Source organism: Patella vulgata, chromosome 1, assembly GCF_932274485.2.
Source record: "Patella vulgata chromosome 1, xgPatVulg1.2, whole genome shotgun sequence".
NCBI lineage: Eukaryota > Metazoa > Mollusca > Gastropoda > Patellidae > Patella > Patella vulgata.
Genome location: NC_065879.2, coordinates 48,099,220 through 48,117,272, shown reverse-complemented (window position 1 = coordinate 48,117,272; position 18,053 = coordinate 48,099,220). Strand labels below are relative to the sequence as shown.

The following is an 18,053-nucleotide window of genomic DNA, read 5'->3' as shown; positions in this document are numbered from 1 at the left end:
ACTGACAGAAAATAAACGCCCATTTTACAACCAATTGTTACCCTGTTGTAGTTGTCTTAACAGTACGACTTGTATTGTAAATTGTCAGTAGTAAAAATGACCAAAAAAGGTTTGACATCTTTTTTAAAAAAACAATCACAATTGTTAATATGATTCTGATATGCAAACGGTTGGCATTCAAGAAGGGTCATAATGGTTTGTTCTTTGCATGTCAATCAATTTGGGCGTTTCGGTTAAAATTAAATGTAAGGGAAATTTTCAAAAGAGATGTCTTGTAAAAATAACCCGTATTTATTATTCAAATATTTTCTCAATTAGCAGAATGTCATAATAAAGAAAACAACGTAACACTTACAATATGACTAACTACGAAGTTATTCGTCGACGTTTCACGAGGTTGTTTGTATTGGGCTGGACACCCCCGCCCCATCCCTACATGTAATACCAATATGTAACGAGAAATTGTGATTACTGTTTTACGGTAAAAATCGATAATTATGGTCTATTGCATGAATATGGTCAGCTGTTTGTATGTTGCATTCATATTATTGAACGGGTGTCTGAAAACTCGTCCACAAGCAAACACGTACGCAGTTAAGTCGTCCACAGGGGGTATTGGTTATGTCGTACAGTCGTCCACATCTAATATTTAATAATTTAATTGTATGGCGTAAATCAGTTGTTTATATTGTTTTATTTACCCAATAATCAATTATCTTGTTTTGGTTTGTGGACCCTTATAGAGGTCATAATTTTTATCCGATTTAAAAAAAACGTATTATTATACCACCATTACACCCTAAGGACGACTGAGTTCGAATTTCGTGAAAATCGGCCCAAAACTGAAAGACAAAATGGCTGCCCCTCGTTCTCAAATTACGTAAAAATATGGTATATCAAGGTTGTGGACCCTATAGAGGTCACAATTTTTATCCGATTTTGTTGAAACTTGAAATATAAGTTTATAACTCAAAGATCTTGGTTCCTTTCAATATTTGCGCATATCGAATTGTAATTTCCTGAATTATGGCCCTTGATTGTAGGAAAAATCACTTTCGTTTTAGCTTGTTTTCTATCCATCTCTCGAAAATGTGGGCGTATCCTGCCTGGCAGCCGCTGGTTTCATCAAATAATGAATTCATTAATCAGTCATGAAGACATATTAAAATTCAATTTGGCACATTTCATTTCATATTTCAGATTTGTCCTTTGGAAGTTTAATCTTCAATACAATAGATTTTTTCAGGGGCCTCATTTGTATTTATATTTCATTTATGTTTTATAAATTCAGTTGTGATGTGCAAAATAATATGATGTAATGTCCTTAAAATTTAATATCATAAGTTGTCACCGAGTGATGAAGTTATTTATAGCAGAGCATATGTATTTACGAGCCTCTTCATTGCCATAATATATCGCTGTTATAAAACCTTTTAACATCCATGTTCTTCGCTAAATTGCTTCATGTATATATATATCAACGATTAGGTTAGGCGATTTATGATAATTAACCTGAAATATGACTGAAAAGTTATTCAATTATATCGACTCCCGCTTCATAATTCATTGAGGTGTAAACAGAGGCTGTTCCGTACCCTCCCTTGTTATCATACAAAGAATATCAAGGCTACGGTGCCCTACACCTGCAAGCTGTTAAAAATCTTAAAACTAAAACCGCTATGTCCCGCCTTAGTCTAAGCACACATTCCCTTGAAATAGAGAGAGAGGGCGATACAAGAATAGACCTGCACATATGCGGTTTTGCACAAACTGCCCTCAACAGAAAGTTGAAAATGAGTATCATTTTCTCATTGAATGCAACCGCTATGAGGAACTCCGTAAGACAATTGTTTATGGGGCATTTGAGACCCAAATGTATCCATTTTCATTCGAAAACATGTTTAACCCACTGTTTGCTCTGGCAAAATAAGGGATGTGGCACCTACTTCTATATAAACCAAAAAATAGATAAATAAATAAATAAACAACAAACAATTCAAAGACCTCTTCACGTTTAGTTTAAGCGACTATGGCATATATTCAAAACTTTGGTTTATATTTTGCACATACTGCCTCAATGTATGTACATGTAAATGTACATTTCATTCACTTTTATGTATCTTTCATCTACTTTTTATATATTTTTCATCCATTTTTTTTTTTTATGTATTTTTCATCCATTTTTTTTTTTATGTATTTTTCATCCACTTTATAATGTATTTAGCATGCTGACTGTAATGTATTATTTACATGCTGCCCGAAAAGGGAGTTTTATGTAATAAAATCTATCTATCTATTTATCTACAATTTCAACCAATCAGCAAGCTTGCTTGCTCAGATTTCATACCGGTATGGCGAAATGGAACAGCCAAAGATTAAAAACACATAAATAGGGATGGCGACGATTTTCGGAAGTTAGTTTCATGACAGTGTTCATTAAGTACAAATTATCAATTATTACAACTACCAAAATATCAGGTCGCCACACGGGCTAATTGATTTTGAATTTCAATCGCCCGTACTGACTTTTACTCGCCATGGGCGACCGGGCGAGCGTTAGTTTTTTATCCCTGTTAAGTATTCTTTTCACACGGTGCATACGCCAACCTTTAAGTCTGTACTGATTCAAAAATTGAATTATCTCATATATCTACATATTTTAAATCCCGAGTTTTATCATAAATAAATTTAATATAATCCCTTGTAACCTACTGGTAATACATGATGTATATTGTAGGTGTGCTATGACAACAGCACCTATTTTGTGTGAAAATCCAGATTGGTGGCGTCCCAATTGTAATTGTTCTTTAATAATTTGTCAACTATTTTGGATAATGATTACTTACCGTACTGACAATTCAGAATAAAAATATTTTCTACAAGAATACGACATGGTAACAATTTGTTGTTAAAGAGGCTTCTACTTTAGTCAATTATCAATTCCTTTTGATGGCATGTGTGAATTCACGTAATTAATTAGGAATCTTGACTGACAGTATGCATTGACTCAGACTCTTTGGTGCCAAAATGAAAAAGCCATCAAGGTTTTATCCGACTGATATGTGTTAATGTACATGTGTTCAGCAACCCTAGAAGAGATATTTGTAGACTTATATCGAAGCTAAGGGTGAAAGAGCGGCTGCGAGACTACAAACACCAAGTCATCATCTGTGAGTGCGGAGAAGAATGTACCGCCAACCATGTCCTGGTAGACTGCGAGGTATACGAGGAGGAGAGAAGGGAACTAGTGAGAACAATGGAGACCAACAACATACCATTCAAGACTAAGAACCTACTCTTCCCGAGACCAGATCTGAAACTGCAAATCTTCGAACAAATCCACGCCCTAATGGACACAGTTGGACTAAGTAGAAGAGTGAAGTAAGAGGGGGTCACGGTTAGACGGGCCCGGCATCTAAACACTAAACTACATAGGGGATTTATACCAAACTGGCAGGATAGTGGAGTAAGGGGGAGTCACGATCAGACGGACTCGGCATCTAAACACTATTCCACCAAAAACAGACTCCAAACCTACAGAGTGGGATAGTGGAGTAAGGGGAGGTCACGATAAGACGGGCCTGGCACCTAAACACAAACCCCACAAAGATGACATCTACCAAACTAGCAGGATAGTGGAGTAAGGGGGAGTTACGGTCAGACGAACATGGCACCTAAACACTATTCCGCAAATAAAACGGATACCAAACCCAGACAGTGGAGAAAGACGGGCCTGGCACCTAAACACTAACCCCAAACGATGACATCTACCAATCCAGAAGCAGACGAGATCATCTACCAAACGATATGTTTTGTATTAAAAAAAGGGAAGAACTTCCCACTAAACCAAATCCATGGCCTAAGGCCAAATGGAAAGATTGCAAAATCATATTCTAAAAAACAGGAATCAGCTTCGGGTCTCCTATATCTTGTCTGCGATATCACTTATGTGGAAGCAGACGTTAAACACCAAGAACGAACGACGATGTGTTTAGCAAGGTTGACGGTGACTTCTTGCTATGTGTGCTTAAAAACAGGACATGAAGGCATTTAACTCATTTGTGATTTAAACCCGAAGATATATTACTTGTTCAGTTGTGATTTATCAATTTAAAATGCATTGTGTGACTTATTTGTCAGAATGGAAATGGCTGTTTTGATGGACAAAACTTTCGCCCACGGTAAGACCAGCATCTATGTGCGTAAATTTTGAAATTTTCGTAATTTGAATGAGTTTGAAATAGTCGATCAAGTCTTAAAAATGTTGAACATATTGATGAAGTAATGTATCGGTACAGCCATAATTCTGTTAATTTTATTATTTAAAAGCCTCTTTGATTGTAACATCGTGGCAGTATATCTTTTTGACATCATTTGTTTATGACTGATAAATATCGTTAATTTTACATATCAAATTACACCGAGGCCTCTCGTGTCACGCGACTATAGTGGCACACGATAGCGACTGCTACACTGAGTTTTTTATCGTGGCAATTTTCAACAAAAAACGACACGATAATCGCGTATGTTCAAACTTTCTCCATCTCCATACTGTAAGTAAACAAGTAATCATCACACTGTGTCGATCATTGACCCTAGGGAGACACAACTCTACAAAATGCATTTTGAAAAAGCTCACTTCTAAGAGGGCTATCAACTTGAAAGTTTCAGGAATTATTCAAATAGCCAAAATAAGGCTATTCAGCAGTTTGGGGGAAATTTGCTTTATTGTTTACCATGGTAAATGTTTTTGTTAACATATCCTAGTAGTTTGGATATGTATTTAAGATCACAACTGTTAAAGATACGTTATGTAAGATTTAGATAAAGAGCTGTCTGTTCTTGCTATAATAGTTCTAAAATAGATTATTCAAAATTAATACATTATTCTGAATGATGTTAAATCACTGAAGTTTTGACAAAATGTTGCATAGATTATTTATTATCATAGCAACTTTACTTATTAATCAAGACACAGCCTTGCTTGTCCATTTTTATACGCCCACATTTTATTGTGGACATATATTATTGTCGACCCTGTCCGTCCGTACACAATTTGTGTTTATGGACGTGGACACTCTACAGGTCATAATTTTTATCTTGATTTTGACGAAACTTGAAATATAGGTCTATCTCTCTTGGTTCCTTTTTAAATTGGTATGTATCGGACCATAACTTCATGGATTATGGCAACCTGATTGGTTCATATCGGATCATAACTTCCTGAATTATGGCCCTTGATTTACGAAAAATCGTGTTTATAACTTGTAGCCCGTCTAGAAGTCACAATTTTTATCTGATTTTAAAAATTGTTTAAATGTATCATTGTTGCACCATAATGTAGGTTGAGTTCAAATTTCGTGAAAATCGGACAAGAACTGCTGGACAAAATGGCCGCCTCTTGTACGCACATTACTGTAAAAATATGGTATAATTTCGTGAAAATCGGACAAGAACTGCTGGACAAAATGGCCGCCTCTTGTACGCACATTACTGTAAAAATATGGTATAACAAGATTGTGGACCCTCTAGAGGTCACAATTTTCATCCGATTTTGATGAAACTTGAAATGCATGAGGATAACCCAAAGATATTGGGTTACTTTCGATATTCGTGTATATCAGATCCTAACTTTCTGAATTATGGCCCCTGATTATAAGAAAAATCATGTTTTTATCTGATTTAAAAAAAATGTTCGAATATATCACCGTTACATCATAATGGCGGTTGAGTTTGAATTTCGTGAAAATCGGACTGAAACTGCACGACAAAATGGCCACTCTTTGTACGCAAATTGTGTAAAAGTATGTTGTGGACCTTCTAGAGGTCACAATTTTTATCTGATTTTGATGAAACTTAAAATATACCTTTATATCTCAAAGATCTCAGTCCGTTTTGGATTATAGCCCCTGACTGTACGAAAAATCGCTTTTGTTATTAGCTTGTCCTGTATCCATCTCTTGCAAAATGTGGGCGTATCGTATCTTGCCTTGCAACTGCTGGTTAAATTAAATGGCGATCCTATTTCAATCCTTTTACATCTCCACCATCCAGTGGTTTAGAGTGGTGATTATAGTCTGGTCATATGAATAAATGTCTAAATAATAATATATATAACATTTGAAGCCAAAATATAAACCTGCAATTGACTGATTGAGCTTTTACATAATGCATCCTTAAGGAAATATATTATTTAAATTGACTAAAAAGAATAATTTTTATTTTTTTTTTTGTCATGTTAACAGAGTGGTAAGAAAGAAGTATATGGTAGTCGAGTTGATCAGTTACAAAAAGCTTTCGCTTCATTACAAACAGTTTCGGAACGTCGAGAACAAAAAGAAAAACAACTTCGTCTTAAATTAGAAAAAGAAATAGAAACATTAAAAAAACAGTTAAAGGTAAGTGAATATAAACAGAATTGAAGAAAATTGAAAAAAAATTACTTTGGGGATAAAGTATAGAATTCAGTTCTCCCAATCCAACCAAGTCTGTTCATTGACAACATGAAGATCAGATCACATTAATTATTAGACCTTATTGTAGTGTAAATAATAAAAATAATCTCACTTAAACATACATTATGCAAGAGCTAAATCTGCCTATTGCAGGTCTTTCTTTAGGCCCAAAATGTCATATAAACTATTAATTTGACATTTATTAAGATGGCAAGACCATAATCAACTCTCGATGCCATCGGATATCTCCGATATTAAGTAGATTAGAACGGTTCAGTTAATCTAGTTAACTGGCATGGTTTCGATTCCCTGGTTGTACGTGACAAGGAGTAGGGTCGCCTGTCCACCTCGTGGGTTTTCTCCGGGTCCTTCAGTTTCCTCCCACTGCTAAAGACCCTTACACGCAAGTGAATTATTGAAATAAAATTGAACCATATGTTAGTCCCCAAATGACCTAGTTTGTGTCGAGTGGACATTAAACTCTCTCTCTCTCTCTAAAAATGGAAGACTTAGCTTTGAACAACCTTCAAAGGCTAATATCTTTGCTCGCAATAGAGTAATTTGAATGAAATTTTCAAATTATTCATTTTACATTATCTGTTTTAGAACTATTATAATTTACAGCAAGAATGGCTAGCTCTTTATCTAAATCTTACATAATGTATCTTTAACAAAACATTCAAAATTATTCTTTAATTTTATACAACCCTTTTATTCTTGCCAGAGCATGATGTTTTAATGAACTTTTTAATTATTTATGGTAATTATTTTTTTATTATCAGGCCTCGGGTAAACAACGTGAAGACAGTAATCCTGATACCACTGATGCAATAACTTTGAAACGTATGATCAACGAAAGAGATGCTAAGATTTTACAGCTTGAAACAGAGCTTGTCAAGGTAAGCATTAACTTAAATTTTGAGAAAAGGTTGTAGATTAGTATTTATTATTGTTTTTAGACTGAAAACAAAATGTATATCATTTCCACCATGGTGACACTTGATATAAAAGGAACTGTTTTCTCACATATTATTGTAGCAGTAGGTTTTAGGAACTTCTGTTTCTAATTCAAACTTTTGTTATCATACCCCAGAAAACAGGGAAATTTTTATCGTTCAATCTCGTGAAAGACAAATCCTTGTAAATATTAGTACATGCCTGAATTTTAGAAACTGTTCAAATAAAATTACGAAGTGACAACAAATATGTATTTCAAGCACTAAAAACACCTATGTTATTTTATGAAAATATATGGCGGACCAAAAAATAATTATCTGTTCTTTCAGTGGGAACAAAAATGGTTGGAAGAAATCACAATGAGACAATTTGCTTTACAAGATAACTCACCAAAATTTGCTGACATTGAAAAAAGTTCGGCTGATGCAGAAAAGCTGATCAACGAAGCTAAAACTGAGAAATTACGTCACATGGAAGAATTATATCAAGCCAATAGACGTGTTGCAGAATTGGAAGCAAGGTATAGTGTTATTATTCACTTACTTTTCGGTTATTCATTTAAATGTAAAAAAAAAAAAAATGTCTTAATGAAAATTGACTGCAATTTTGACTCGCCTACAAATCTGTATGTTAATTCAGCATAGATCATTAAAAATGTAACTGTGGATGACAAAGCCCTTTACAATGCCATAACAAAAAAAATTAGAACTGCGAAGCAGTAATGACGGGTTTCACTGGTGCCACGTTACCCTTGAACTTATGCCATTTTCGGTGCCACGTTACCCTTGAACTCATATCACTTCCAATACCAATGGAACCGATAAACAGATTTCCACATAAACATTGCAGACGTGTTAAAAAATGGGCACAGAATCAATCAAACCCAGCAATATCAATTTCATTCATACATTTGTTACCATGTGTTACATATGTCAAAAAAGTTATCCTGGCAAAATTGTGACCCAGTCCAGCAAAATGAGTCACAGTGACCCAAAAACACAAAATGAGTTATTGATCATAGTGGTAAGCTGGTGAAATTAGCTTCAAAATGGTGAAAAATTATCATTCTATCATTAACGGTCACACACTTATGGCAATTTTAATAAGTTGTATGAAATAGTAATATTTTTCTTAAGTTTTGCATAAAACGCCTCCAAAGTGAAAGTCAATTTAATGTGGTAAAGTGTTCAGTAAACACATATATATTATGTCAAATGTTTTTTTTTCATTTATTAGTAGGCCACCAAAATATGATAAAACATATTTATGACAGGTTTCAGCATAATTTTATTATTCAAACATGAAAATGATGGTTGCCTTGACAACTGATACTGAATATGCTGAAACATGATATTGATTTCAAATCAATCTAAAATTAACAACTGATTATGAAATATTTACACAGATACTGATATACAAGATAAATTTTACAATTCAAGTTAATAATGACATGCACAAAAGTTTTAATTATTGTGGTTGCCATGGAAACCATAAGTGCACAAAAGTTTTAATTATTGTGGTTGCCATGGAAACCATAAGTGTCCAAACAAGATACTGTTAATCACAGCTAATTAATACAAATTACAATCCAAACTCATTGTAAAAAGTTCAAATCAAAATAATACAGTTAACAATCAAAACTATTGTTGTTGCCATGGAAACCAATAGTATCCTTACAAGACACTGTTAATGATACTCAAATTACTTCAGATTATTACATATTTACAGTTCAAATTAATAATGAAATGTACAAATCTTCCAATCAGTTTAATATATCGAAATCATTGTTGTTGCCATGGAAACCAATAGTGTCCCAACAGGACACTTTTAAACATAGTCAAATCATTAATTAATACAAATTACAATCCAAACTCATTGTAAAAAGTTCAAATCAAAATAATACAGTTACCAGTTAACAATCAAAACTATTGTTGTTGCCATGGAAACCAATAGTATCCTTACAAGACACTGTTAATGATACTCAAATTACTTCAGATTATTACAAATTTACAGTTCAAATTGATAATGAAATGTACAAATCTTCCAATCAGTTAAATATCAAAATCAGTGTTGTTGCCATGGAAACCAATAGTGTCCCGACAGGACACTTTTAAACAGTCAAATCATTTTAGATTAATACAGTTTTACAGTTCAAATTGATAATCAATTGTACAAAACTTCCAATCAGAAAACAGTCATTGGTTAACAATCAAAATTAATGTTGTTGCCATGGAAACCAACTAGTGTCTGAACAAACATTGTTAAAGATAGCCAAATTATTTCAGATTATTACAAGTTGATAATGAAATGTGCAAAAGTTCTAATCACCAGTTAACTATCCAAATTATTGTTGTTGCCACGGAAACAAATAGTGTCCCAACAAGACACTGTTATCCATAGTAAAATTATTTTGGATTACTGCAGTTTTCAAATTCAAGTTCCAATCAGAAAAATACAAGTCACCCGTTAAAGGAGCTAAATCGCTAATATTTGGGACCTAGTATTCATTGCGCATGCTGCTCTCTAGATAAGAATATAGCGTCACCATTTTACATGACTTGTGGAATATGTTTAGCCTCGTTCATCGAGTGCCTTCTTACAAATGATGCTGAAACACATTACGGTACACGATTCGTGTACCAATGGTAAAATATATATTTTTTTCTTAAATATTGGAGATCAGAAGCTCACCTTTTCCTGGTAAGATCACAGCATCAATGTTGATTTAAATTGAAAAAAAATTCGTATTTTCAATGTCGAAGAATTTGGATAATAATGAGTTAGAGACTTAGCTACTTTAACAATCAAAATTATTGCCATGGAAACCAATAGTGTCCCAACGAGACACTGTTAATCATAGTCAAATTATTTTGGATAACTACAATTTTCCAATTCAAGTCAATCAAGTTGATAATGAAATGTACAAAAGTTCAAATAAAAAAAAACGCAGTTGTTCTTGCCATGGAAACCAATAGTATCCCTACAAGACACTGTTAATCATACTCAAATTAGTTCAGATTATTACAAATTTACAGTTCAAATTGATAATGAAATAATGTACAAAACTCCCAATCAGTTAACAATCAAAATCGTTGTTGTTGTCATGGAAACCAACAGTGTCCCAACCGGAAACTGTTAATCATAGTCAAATTATTTCCGATCAGTACAGTTTTATGTTTCAAATTGATAATGAAATATACAAAAGTTCAAATCATAAAAACACATCTCACCAGTTAATTACTCCTCAAATTTTCTTATCTTGCTAGGGGGCACAATAATTTCTTCATCTTGTCTGATTTTGATTCGTTTGCACTTGGCACTGGACAGGTGATGTCTTGTGTTTCACAAGTGCAGAATTTTCTGATGTTTCTGTAAAGGTATTGCTGCCTTTCTAAGGGCAACCCTGGAGGGGCAAGTGACTCTGGTCTGTCTGCAGGCGGCAGTAATGTTGCTTTCTGCAGACATACTCCAACTTCCAAAGAGGAAGTAAATTCCTTCTTAAATACCCATCCTGGGTTTTCACTGTCAAATCTGAAAGAACATTGATGAGTAAATAAAAATACTGTAGTATGTTACTAATGATATTAACTGTGCTCAAATTAAAAGTGCATTGTTTTATACACAAATGAAATGAAATAGGTTTACGATCCTACTTTTCTGCATCAATGGGGCTAATGAAAACTGGTATGCAATGTGCTATGAGGGAAAATGTGTGCGGACAGCAGTGCTACAGCCTCCTCTTATTGCAAATGCCATCAGGTCAAGGGTTCTTTAACATGCATACAGATCTCTTTTTCGTCCATACAAACAACCAGACGCTGTTGCTTGCTAGACCCTGGGGGGTTGGATGGCCGAATGGTTAGCACGCGTGCGCTGTATCACACGGTCTGTCATTGAGTCAACTGTCGGGGTTTTGATTCCCCAGTTGTACGTGACAAGGAGTAGGGTCGCCTGTCCAACCTCGTGGGTTTTCTCCGGGTCCTCCTGTTTCCTCCCACTGCTAAAGTCCCTACGCGCAAGCGAATTATTGAAATAAAATTGAAACATTTGTTAGTTCCAAAATGACCTAGTTTGTGTTGAGTGGATGTTAAACCCCATTTCTCTCTATCTCTCTTTGCTAGACCCTCCATCCCGCACCATTGTCAAAGGAAAACCTGGCTGAAAAATCATTTTTATACACACCTGAAATGTTGATATTTCTTTATCCCGGGTAGACTACGGAAGTAAGGATGCAAAAAGGATTGCCAGTCCCTTTGTTGTACCAAGATGTCACCATTTTCATGACCAACAAGTTGAGCTTTATTTACTCCAGTAGAAGTGCTCGTCTTGACTACTTCTGAAATTTCATCTAAACAAGAAACCATAGTTCTCCGATAAGTTTGCTTTATTAGTCCGAAGGCCCAATCAGGTGCAAACTTTGTATAACCACTGATCAGAAAGTTAAGTGTAATAGACTTGTGAAGTCCATGGATTACACGCCATAACAAGTATTGCAAAAGAGCATTGTTTTTATTTTGGCCGCAACAGTTATCACAATGCAGTTAGAGATGCATTTCTCCAAGACCATAATTACAAAAAAAGTGATCTAGATAACTTATAACTGCATTTGATCCCTTTGTTATGCACATTCCCTCATCTATTAAATAATTCACCTGCCTCGGCAGAGCTTCACAATTAATGCCAAACAACCCACACTTGCGAGGGGTTAAAAAATACATCGGGCCTGGTTGAAGCGGATTGGAAGGGTAATGCACTTGCTGTGCAAAATCAAACGAGTAGTGCATTGTTATATCTCGTGTTGCTGGACTTGTTGTTTCAAGTTCATTTACTCCTATGTTTTTCAAAACATCTTTTGCCTTCTGTACCATAGAATTATACAGAGAACGTTCAAGTGTCACTTTCAGAATGTGTTCTTCTTGTGTTTTACACCTCACAGACTTTTCCTGATCTGACATGTTAGCACTCTTATAAATCAGTGAATTGTTTTGTTGACAAACCCAACAAAGATCTGTCATCGGCTTGGTTCGGACTATAAACGGCACAAGTGTATTCCAAAGCCTCCGAAAACCCACAATATTCACTACCCGTTCGCCTAAAAATATCAAAAACCAAGGAAATTAATCTTGACATAGAAAATTAAAATTATATATGAGCTTACTACTATTACTAGGACGAAAACCAGGTTTTGTTGACATGCACGTAAAAGAACCCATGACAGTCAAAATTCGAATAAGAGTAGGCAATAACAACGAAGTTCGGGCAAAATTACCCTCATAGAACACTGTATGACCTCTTAATTAGTCCTGTTGGTGTAGACAAGTAGAACGTTAAACCCATTTCTTTTCATCTCATTTTGTATGAAGTGGGAAGCCAAAGAAAGAGCTAGCTTACTAACCAGGGGGACACGGGTTTGATCCCGACGTGGGCCCAGAAAGTTCATCGGCTTTCTCATTGTCAGTGGTGCAAGTCAGAGAACCTGACAAGGAACAGTGTCTAGTCATTCGGATAGGACGAAAAACCATGGTCTTGTTTACATCTTGGCATGCACATAAAAGAACCCTTGGCAGATGTAATTTGATGAAGATTAGTAGAAACGCCGATGTCTGGACAAAATTTCCAACATAGCATTAGCCCGGTTGAAGCAGAAAAGTAGGATGTCAAACCCCATTTCATTTATGTATGATGTGGTATCATGCTTGTATAAAAATTTTGAAACCAGCGGTTGCCATGCAAGATACTCCCACAATTTGCAAGAGATGGATAGAGAACAAGCTAGAAAAAAAAATGTGATTTTTTGTACAATCAGGGGCATAATCCGGGAAGTTATGATCTAAAATGCCTCACTATTGAAAGGAACTGAGATCTTTGGGATAAACTTACTTTAAGTTTCATCAAAATCAGACAAAAATTGTGGCCTCTAGTACTACAGTAGGTCAACAACCTTCGTATTACATACTTTCACACAAGTTGCGTACAAGGAATGGCCATTTTGTCTGGCAGTTTCGTTTTGATTTTCCCGAAATTCAATCTCAACCTTCATTATGATGTAACGGTGATATTTTGATAGCTTTTTTAAAATCGGATAAAAATTGTGACCAGTTGACACTGAGGGTCCATAAGCTAAAAATGCGATTTTTCTCACTATGTGTATCAGGGGCCATAATCCATGATGTCATAGTCTGATATGAGCGATTATCGAAAGAAACCAAGATCTTTAGGATATAATTATAAACATACATTTTAAGTTTCATCAAAATCGGTTAAAAATTGGCCTAGTAGGTCCACATCCTTGGAATTACATGCTTGCATAATATTTGCGTATAGGGGATCGGCCATTTTGTCGGAGCTTTGTCCTATTTTCATTAAATTTGAACTCAATCATCATCAGGGTGTAACAATGAAATATTTAAACGATTTTAAAAATTGAATAAAAATGTGACGTCTGTAGGGTCCATACTCCATAGGCTACAATCGTGATTTTTACGTACAACCAGGGGCCATAATCCATGAATTTACGGTCAGATACATGCCAATATCACAAGGAACCAAGATCTTGGGGATATAAACCTATATTTCAAGGTCCGTCAAAATCGGATAAAAATTGTGACCAGTAGAGTGTTCACAAACAAATTGTGGACGGACGGGTAGACAGACGGGTAGACGGACGTTCTCACGGACAGCAATGTCCACATTGTAAAATTAATTGTTTTCGAACATTAATACTGTCTATAGGCCTCCATACCTGCTTCTTTTCTTTCATTGCTGTCTGATATGACAAAAACACCTTTGATTTTGTGTAATGAGATGGAAGTAGCTTGATATCAAATCTTTTAAAGCCTGGAACTCTTCCCGGCAACACTAAAGCATGAAGCTCAGCAAAGTTAATAATGAAAGTAACCACTCTACAAATATCATCATGAGTTAACAAACGTTTATCACTAGCATGTCTACCACCAGATTTCTTCTCGCGTGGTGTTAAACCAAATTCTTTGTAGTGTTTTAATAGAGCTGTAAGCTCGTTCTGGCTTATGCTGAAAAATTAAAACAAATGTGTAAATTTTTTGTAGGTTTTTATTAGAATTTAAACTTACTGTAGATATATTAATAATAATATATTCAAGATACCAGTAATATTGTTGTGCCGGTGGGATTTGGATAGAATATCTTTTGAATGAAGCAAGGTGGGAGCTTGAGTCCCGTGAGTAGGACTCAAGTCTGACTTAAATCGCAATAAAGACAGGTTTGCGATTCGACTTGAAATATTTATTGCGAATTGACTCTCCATCGGGCTATCGGATCATGACAACACGCGACTTGAAGGAGCTAATTACTCAAGTTGTGGTGAGGAGACATAAATCTTTCTAGCCTTATTTGCCACGAATTGCTGACTCCTCTGATGAATTGGCGACTTGAATGGGACTTGACAATAAACTCAGCAAGTTAGGACAAGACTCGGACTCGGGGTGCGCAAACTTTGACTTTATTAAATATTATATTATAGTTTTAAAATTAAATGTAACTATGGGGTTTGTTTAAAAAAAGACTAAGCTTTGACTTTACATTATTGTCATAAAATGTATGCTATTAAGATTAAGCTATAGTATTAACTTAGGCCTAATAATAATTATTTTGGTTATAAAAACAAAGGCAAAACTCTCACCAGTGAAGAAACTTGAATCCCATTAACATAGTGTTCTGTTCGCTGGTGTTTATGTTCCTTTTGTTGCTTTTTCTTCGATGACTGTGTGTAGGGATCATTCCTAAAAACACAACTTATTTTGCCAAGCAAAATCAGGTCCTTTTCAAAATCAGACAGCGATGACATGATCAGTCTTAATTCATAAACAAAATCCTTGCTAAATAACATAAAACAGGGTTCACCATTATTAAGTTTGCAGTTCTTACAGCTATATGCTTCAATCTTTTTCATTTCAAGATCCTTTACATCTAATATAGCAGTATTATTTACTTCTGTTGAGGATAATACCTTTTCCACTTCATCAATTACAGGTAGGCCTAGCTGAACACCCACGTCATTTTCATTTTCAATGTCGATGTCAGAATCACAAGAAGAACTTGTGTCATTGTTTTTATCAACAAAGTTTGAAGAAAATTCAAAATCAGAATCATGTTTGTCTACAATAACACTATCTTCGTCATCACTGGTAACTGATTCATCTGACGATGCCACACAATCGTCAATACTAAAAAAGTCTGTCACTAGATCACGGAATTCCTTTTTGTCCACCGCTTCGTGCAGATTACATGATGTCAGATTAGAGTTCAATGATCGGGCAATATTCGCCTCCTTAGAAAATTCCATACCTCAAAGTTCATATATTACATAAACCACGATTGCATATTAATATTCTAAAAAATTACGGTGTATTTTACTTAATGTAAGAAATGTCGAAACTTAGAAAAGCGAAAGTTGGTTTTGACAGCGAAGACATTATTATTATTAACCATTTGTCATGCGCAAACCCGGTACTGCGAGATTTTAGCCAATCAGCGCATTTCAATTCGGGTCGTGAGCTCATTTGGTCATCGACCCAGCAGACGATTGTTTATGTCGGATAGTGCTTTCTAATTGGATGATAACGTCTAAATATAGTCTTTATATTTACATATAAGGTTAGAGGGATTCCCAAGCGTCATGTAGATACCCGGATTAAGGGGATTTCCCTAATGAATGCCGTTGCATGTAACGCTGGAGTTTTGTTGATTTTTGCCTTTTTATCTCTCAATTTTCTTTTCTTTATATTGAGTTGACCTAATAAATGGTAAAATAAGATTATTTATCGATGATATCTTGACTTGAGACTTCGGGAGATCAAAGTAGATAGGTTTAAGTACCCAACGGCGTGATAAAAATTTTTTCGAAAATTTCAATGCATTTCACATATTTCGGCCTGCAGCTCAAAATCACCGACTGCGACTTCCGACTCATTTCGCTGGATTGCGTCACAATTGTTATTTCTCGACAAGCTATTTTTGGACATCTATATGATCTTATTGATTCAATCTATATGTCCATTGGAGTCAAATATCATAATGTAAAACGAATAATAAATATAACTCACTTCAAAAAAAAAATTCGTTTTCGGGGCTAAAAATACAGTTTTTGCAAAAATGACATTGCTTCCGGGGATAAAGAAAATGTTAAATTAGTTCTATGAAATCATAAAAGGCATAAGGCATCACATGGTTAAAATATTATGAATATCGAATAATAATTGCCACTTTTATAGACCAAAAACCTTTAAAAGTGACTTGTAGAATATCCTCTATTTTTCTGCAACCGTACAAGTTAGAAACCATTTTGTGGTATCTGTATGAATGTATGGGTTAATATCATAATTTTAAAAACTTTACAAATCAGACTCATTTGAATAAAATATCTGTTTTGAAGGCTAAAAAATACAGTTTTTGCCACAATGACATTACTTCCGGTGATAATGAAAATGTTGAATTAGTTCCATGAAATCATAAATGGCATAAGGCATCACATGGTGAAAATGTATAAAAATCGAAAAAAAATGGTCACTTTTATAGACCAAAAACCTTGAAAAGTGACTTGTAGAAAATCGTCTATTTCTCTGCAACCGTACAAGTGGTATCTGTATGATCGTAAGGGTTCATTCTATTTGTTGATTGGGTCAAATATCATCATTTTATAAAACGTTACAAACCAGACTCATTTGAATAAAATATGTGTTTTGAAGGCTAAAAATACAGTTTTTGCCCAAATGACATCATTTCCTTTGACAGTGAAAATGTTAAAATGGTTTGGCCTAATCAAAATTGCCATTAGGCATCAAATGGTAAAACAAATTTGAAAATCGAATGATAATTGACTCTTTTACAGGCTAAATAACGTGAAAAGTGACGCATGCAAAATTGCCTATTTCTCGGCAACTGTGCAATACTACAAATTAAATTTCACATACATTATCTTCGTATGGATGATTGCTACAAGTTTATGAAAGTTACGAAGAAATATTTGAAAATATGAAGACACTGGATGGGTTGTAAATAGCTTAATTTTACACCCTTTTTCACCTTTTAATCGAAATAGCCCGAAAATGAAATTGAAATTAAAAAAACTGAGCCTGATGTTTTGTGCGCCTTCAAAGTGCGCACCCTTTCAGTTATACCAAATTTGTAAAAAATAATATCTGCTTTCAAAAAGTGGTACCGAACTGCCGAAATTGTAGTTTTTGGTAAAATTAACTCACTTCCGTTGCCGACAGGAAACTTTAACGGTAACAAAAAAATGACATTTCGGAAAACGGACCTTATGAACTTTCTATTATACAAATCGAACAATAAATAATTAATCTAGGACCAAAAAACTGAATTGGCCAATGACGGCTAACGCGAATAACTGAGAGGGGTGATATAGGCTTTGTCCTGTTCCCCAATCCTTTCAGTTATCTGAATAAATATTGTTTATATTTAAAAAAACGCGAATAACTGAGACAAAAATTGTTCACATTTTTGCTCAAGTCAGATGATCCTTTAATCCTGTGTAAATACCATCAAAAAATATTCATAAATAAAGAAGTTTTTTGTACAAATTTAAATGCGCCTAATATAAACGAAGATTCGTCGAAAATCAAAAATCTGAAGTCTCTGGCT

The 18,053-nt window shown here is 34.7% G+C and overlaps 2 protein-coding genes and 1 long non-coding RNA gene across 6 annotated transcripts in view; 1 reads left to right on the top strand and 2 right to left on the bottom strand.

Annotated features, from left to right (window-relative positions):
• Window positions 1-18,053, top strand: part of LOC126832717 (angiomotin) — a 147,446-nt gene that overhangs the window by 94,457 nt on the left and 34,936 nt on the right. For all 4 annotated transcript variants that reach the window (XR_008787453.1, XR_008787452.1, XM_050532374.2 and 1 more), the window contains exons 8-10: window positions 6,246-6,398; window positions 7,238-7,354; window positions 7,742-7,932. Coding sequence is in view for 2 of the 4 variants with exons in the window: in XM_050532374.2 (XP_050388331.1) it covers window positions 6,246-6,398; window positions 7,238-7,354; window positions 7,742-7,932 (461 nt within the window). In the remaining 2 variants the exon portion in view is untranslated. The remainder of the gene's footprint in view (window positions 1-6,245; window positions 6,399-7,237; window positions 7,355-7,741; window positions 7,933-18,053) is intronic.
• LOC126807896 (uncharacterized) overlaps window positions 1-18,053 on the bottom strand; it is a 56,766-nt gene that overhangs the window by 6,990 nt on the left and 31,723 nt on the right. The gene's annotated exons all lie outside the window — the stretch shown is intronic.
• Window positions 8,698-16,431, bottom strand: LOC126808359 (uncharacterized). The gene is made up of 4 exons (XR_007674605.2): window positions 15,073-16,431; window positions 14,155-14,443; window positions 11,595-12,504; window positions 8,698-10,943 (listed from the first exon to the last, which is right to left on the bottom strand). It is a non-coding gene; the product is annotated as an uncharacterized LOC126808359 (long non-coding RNA).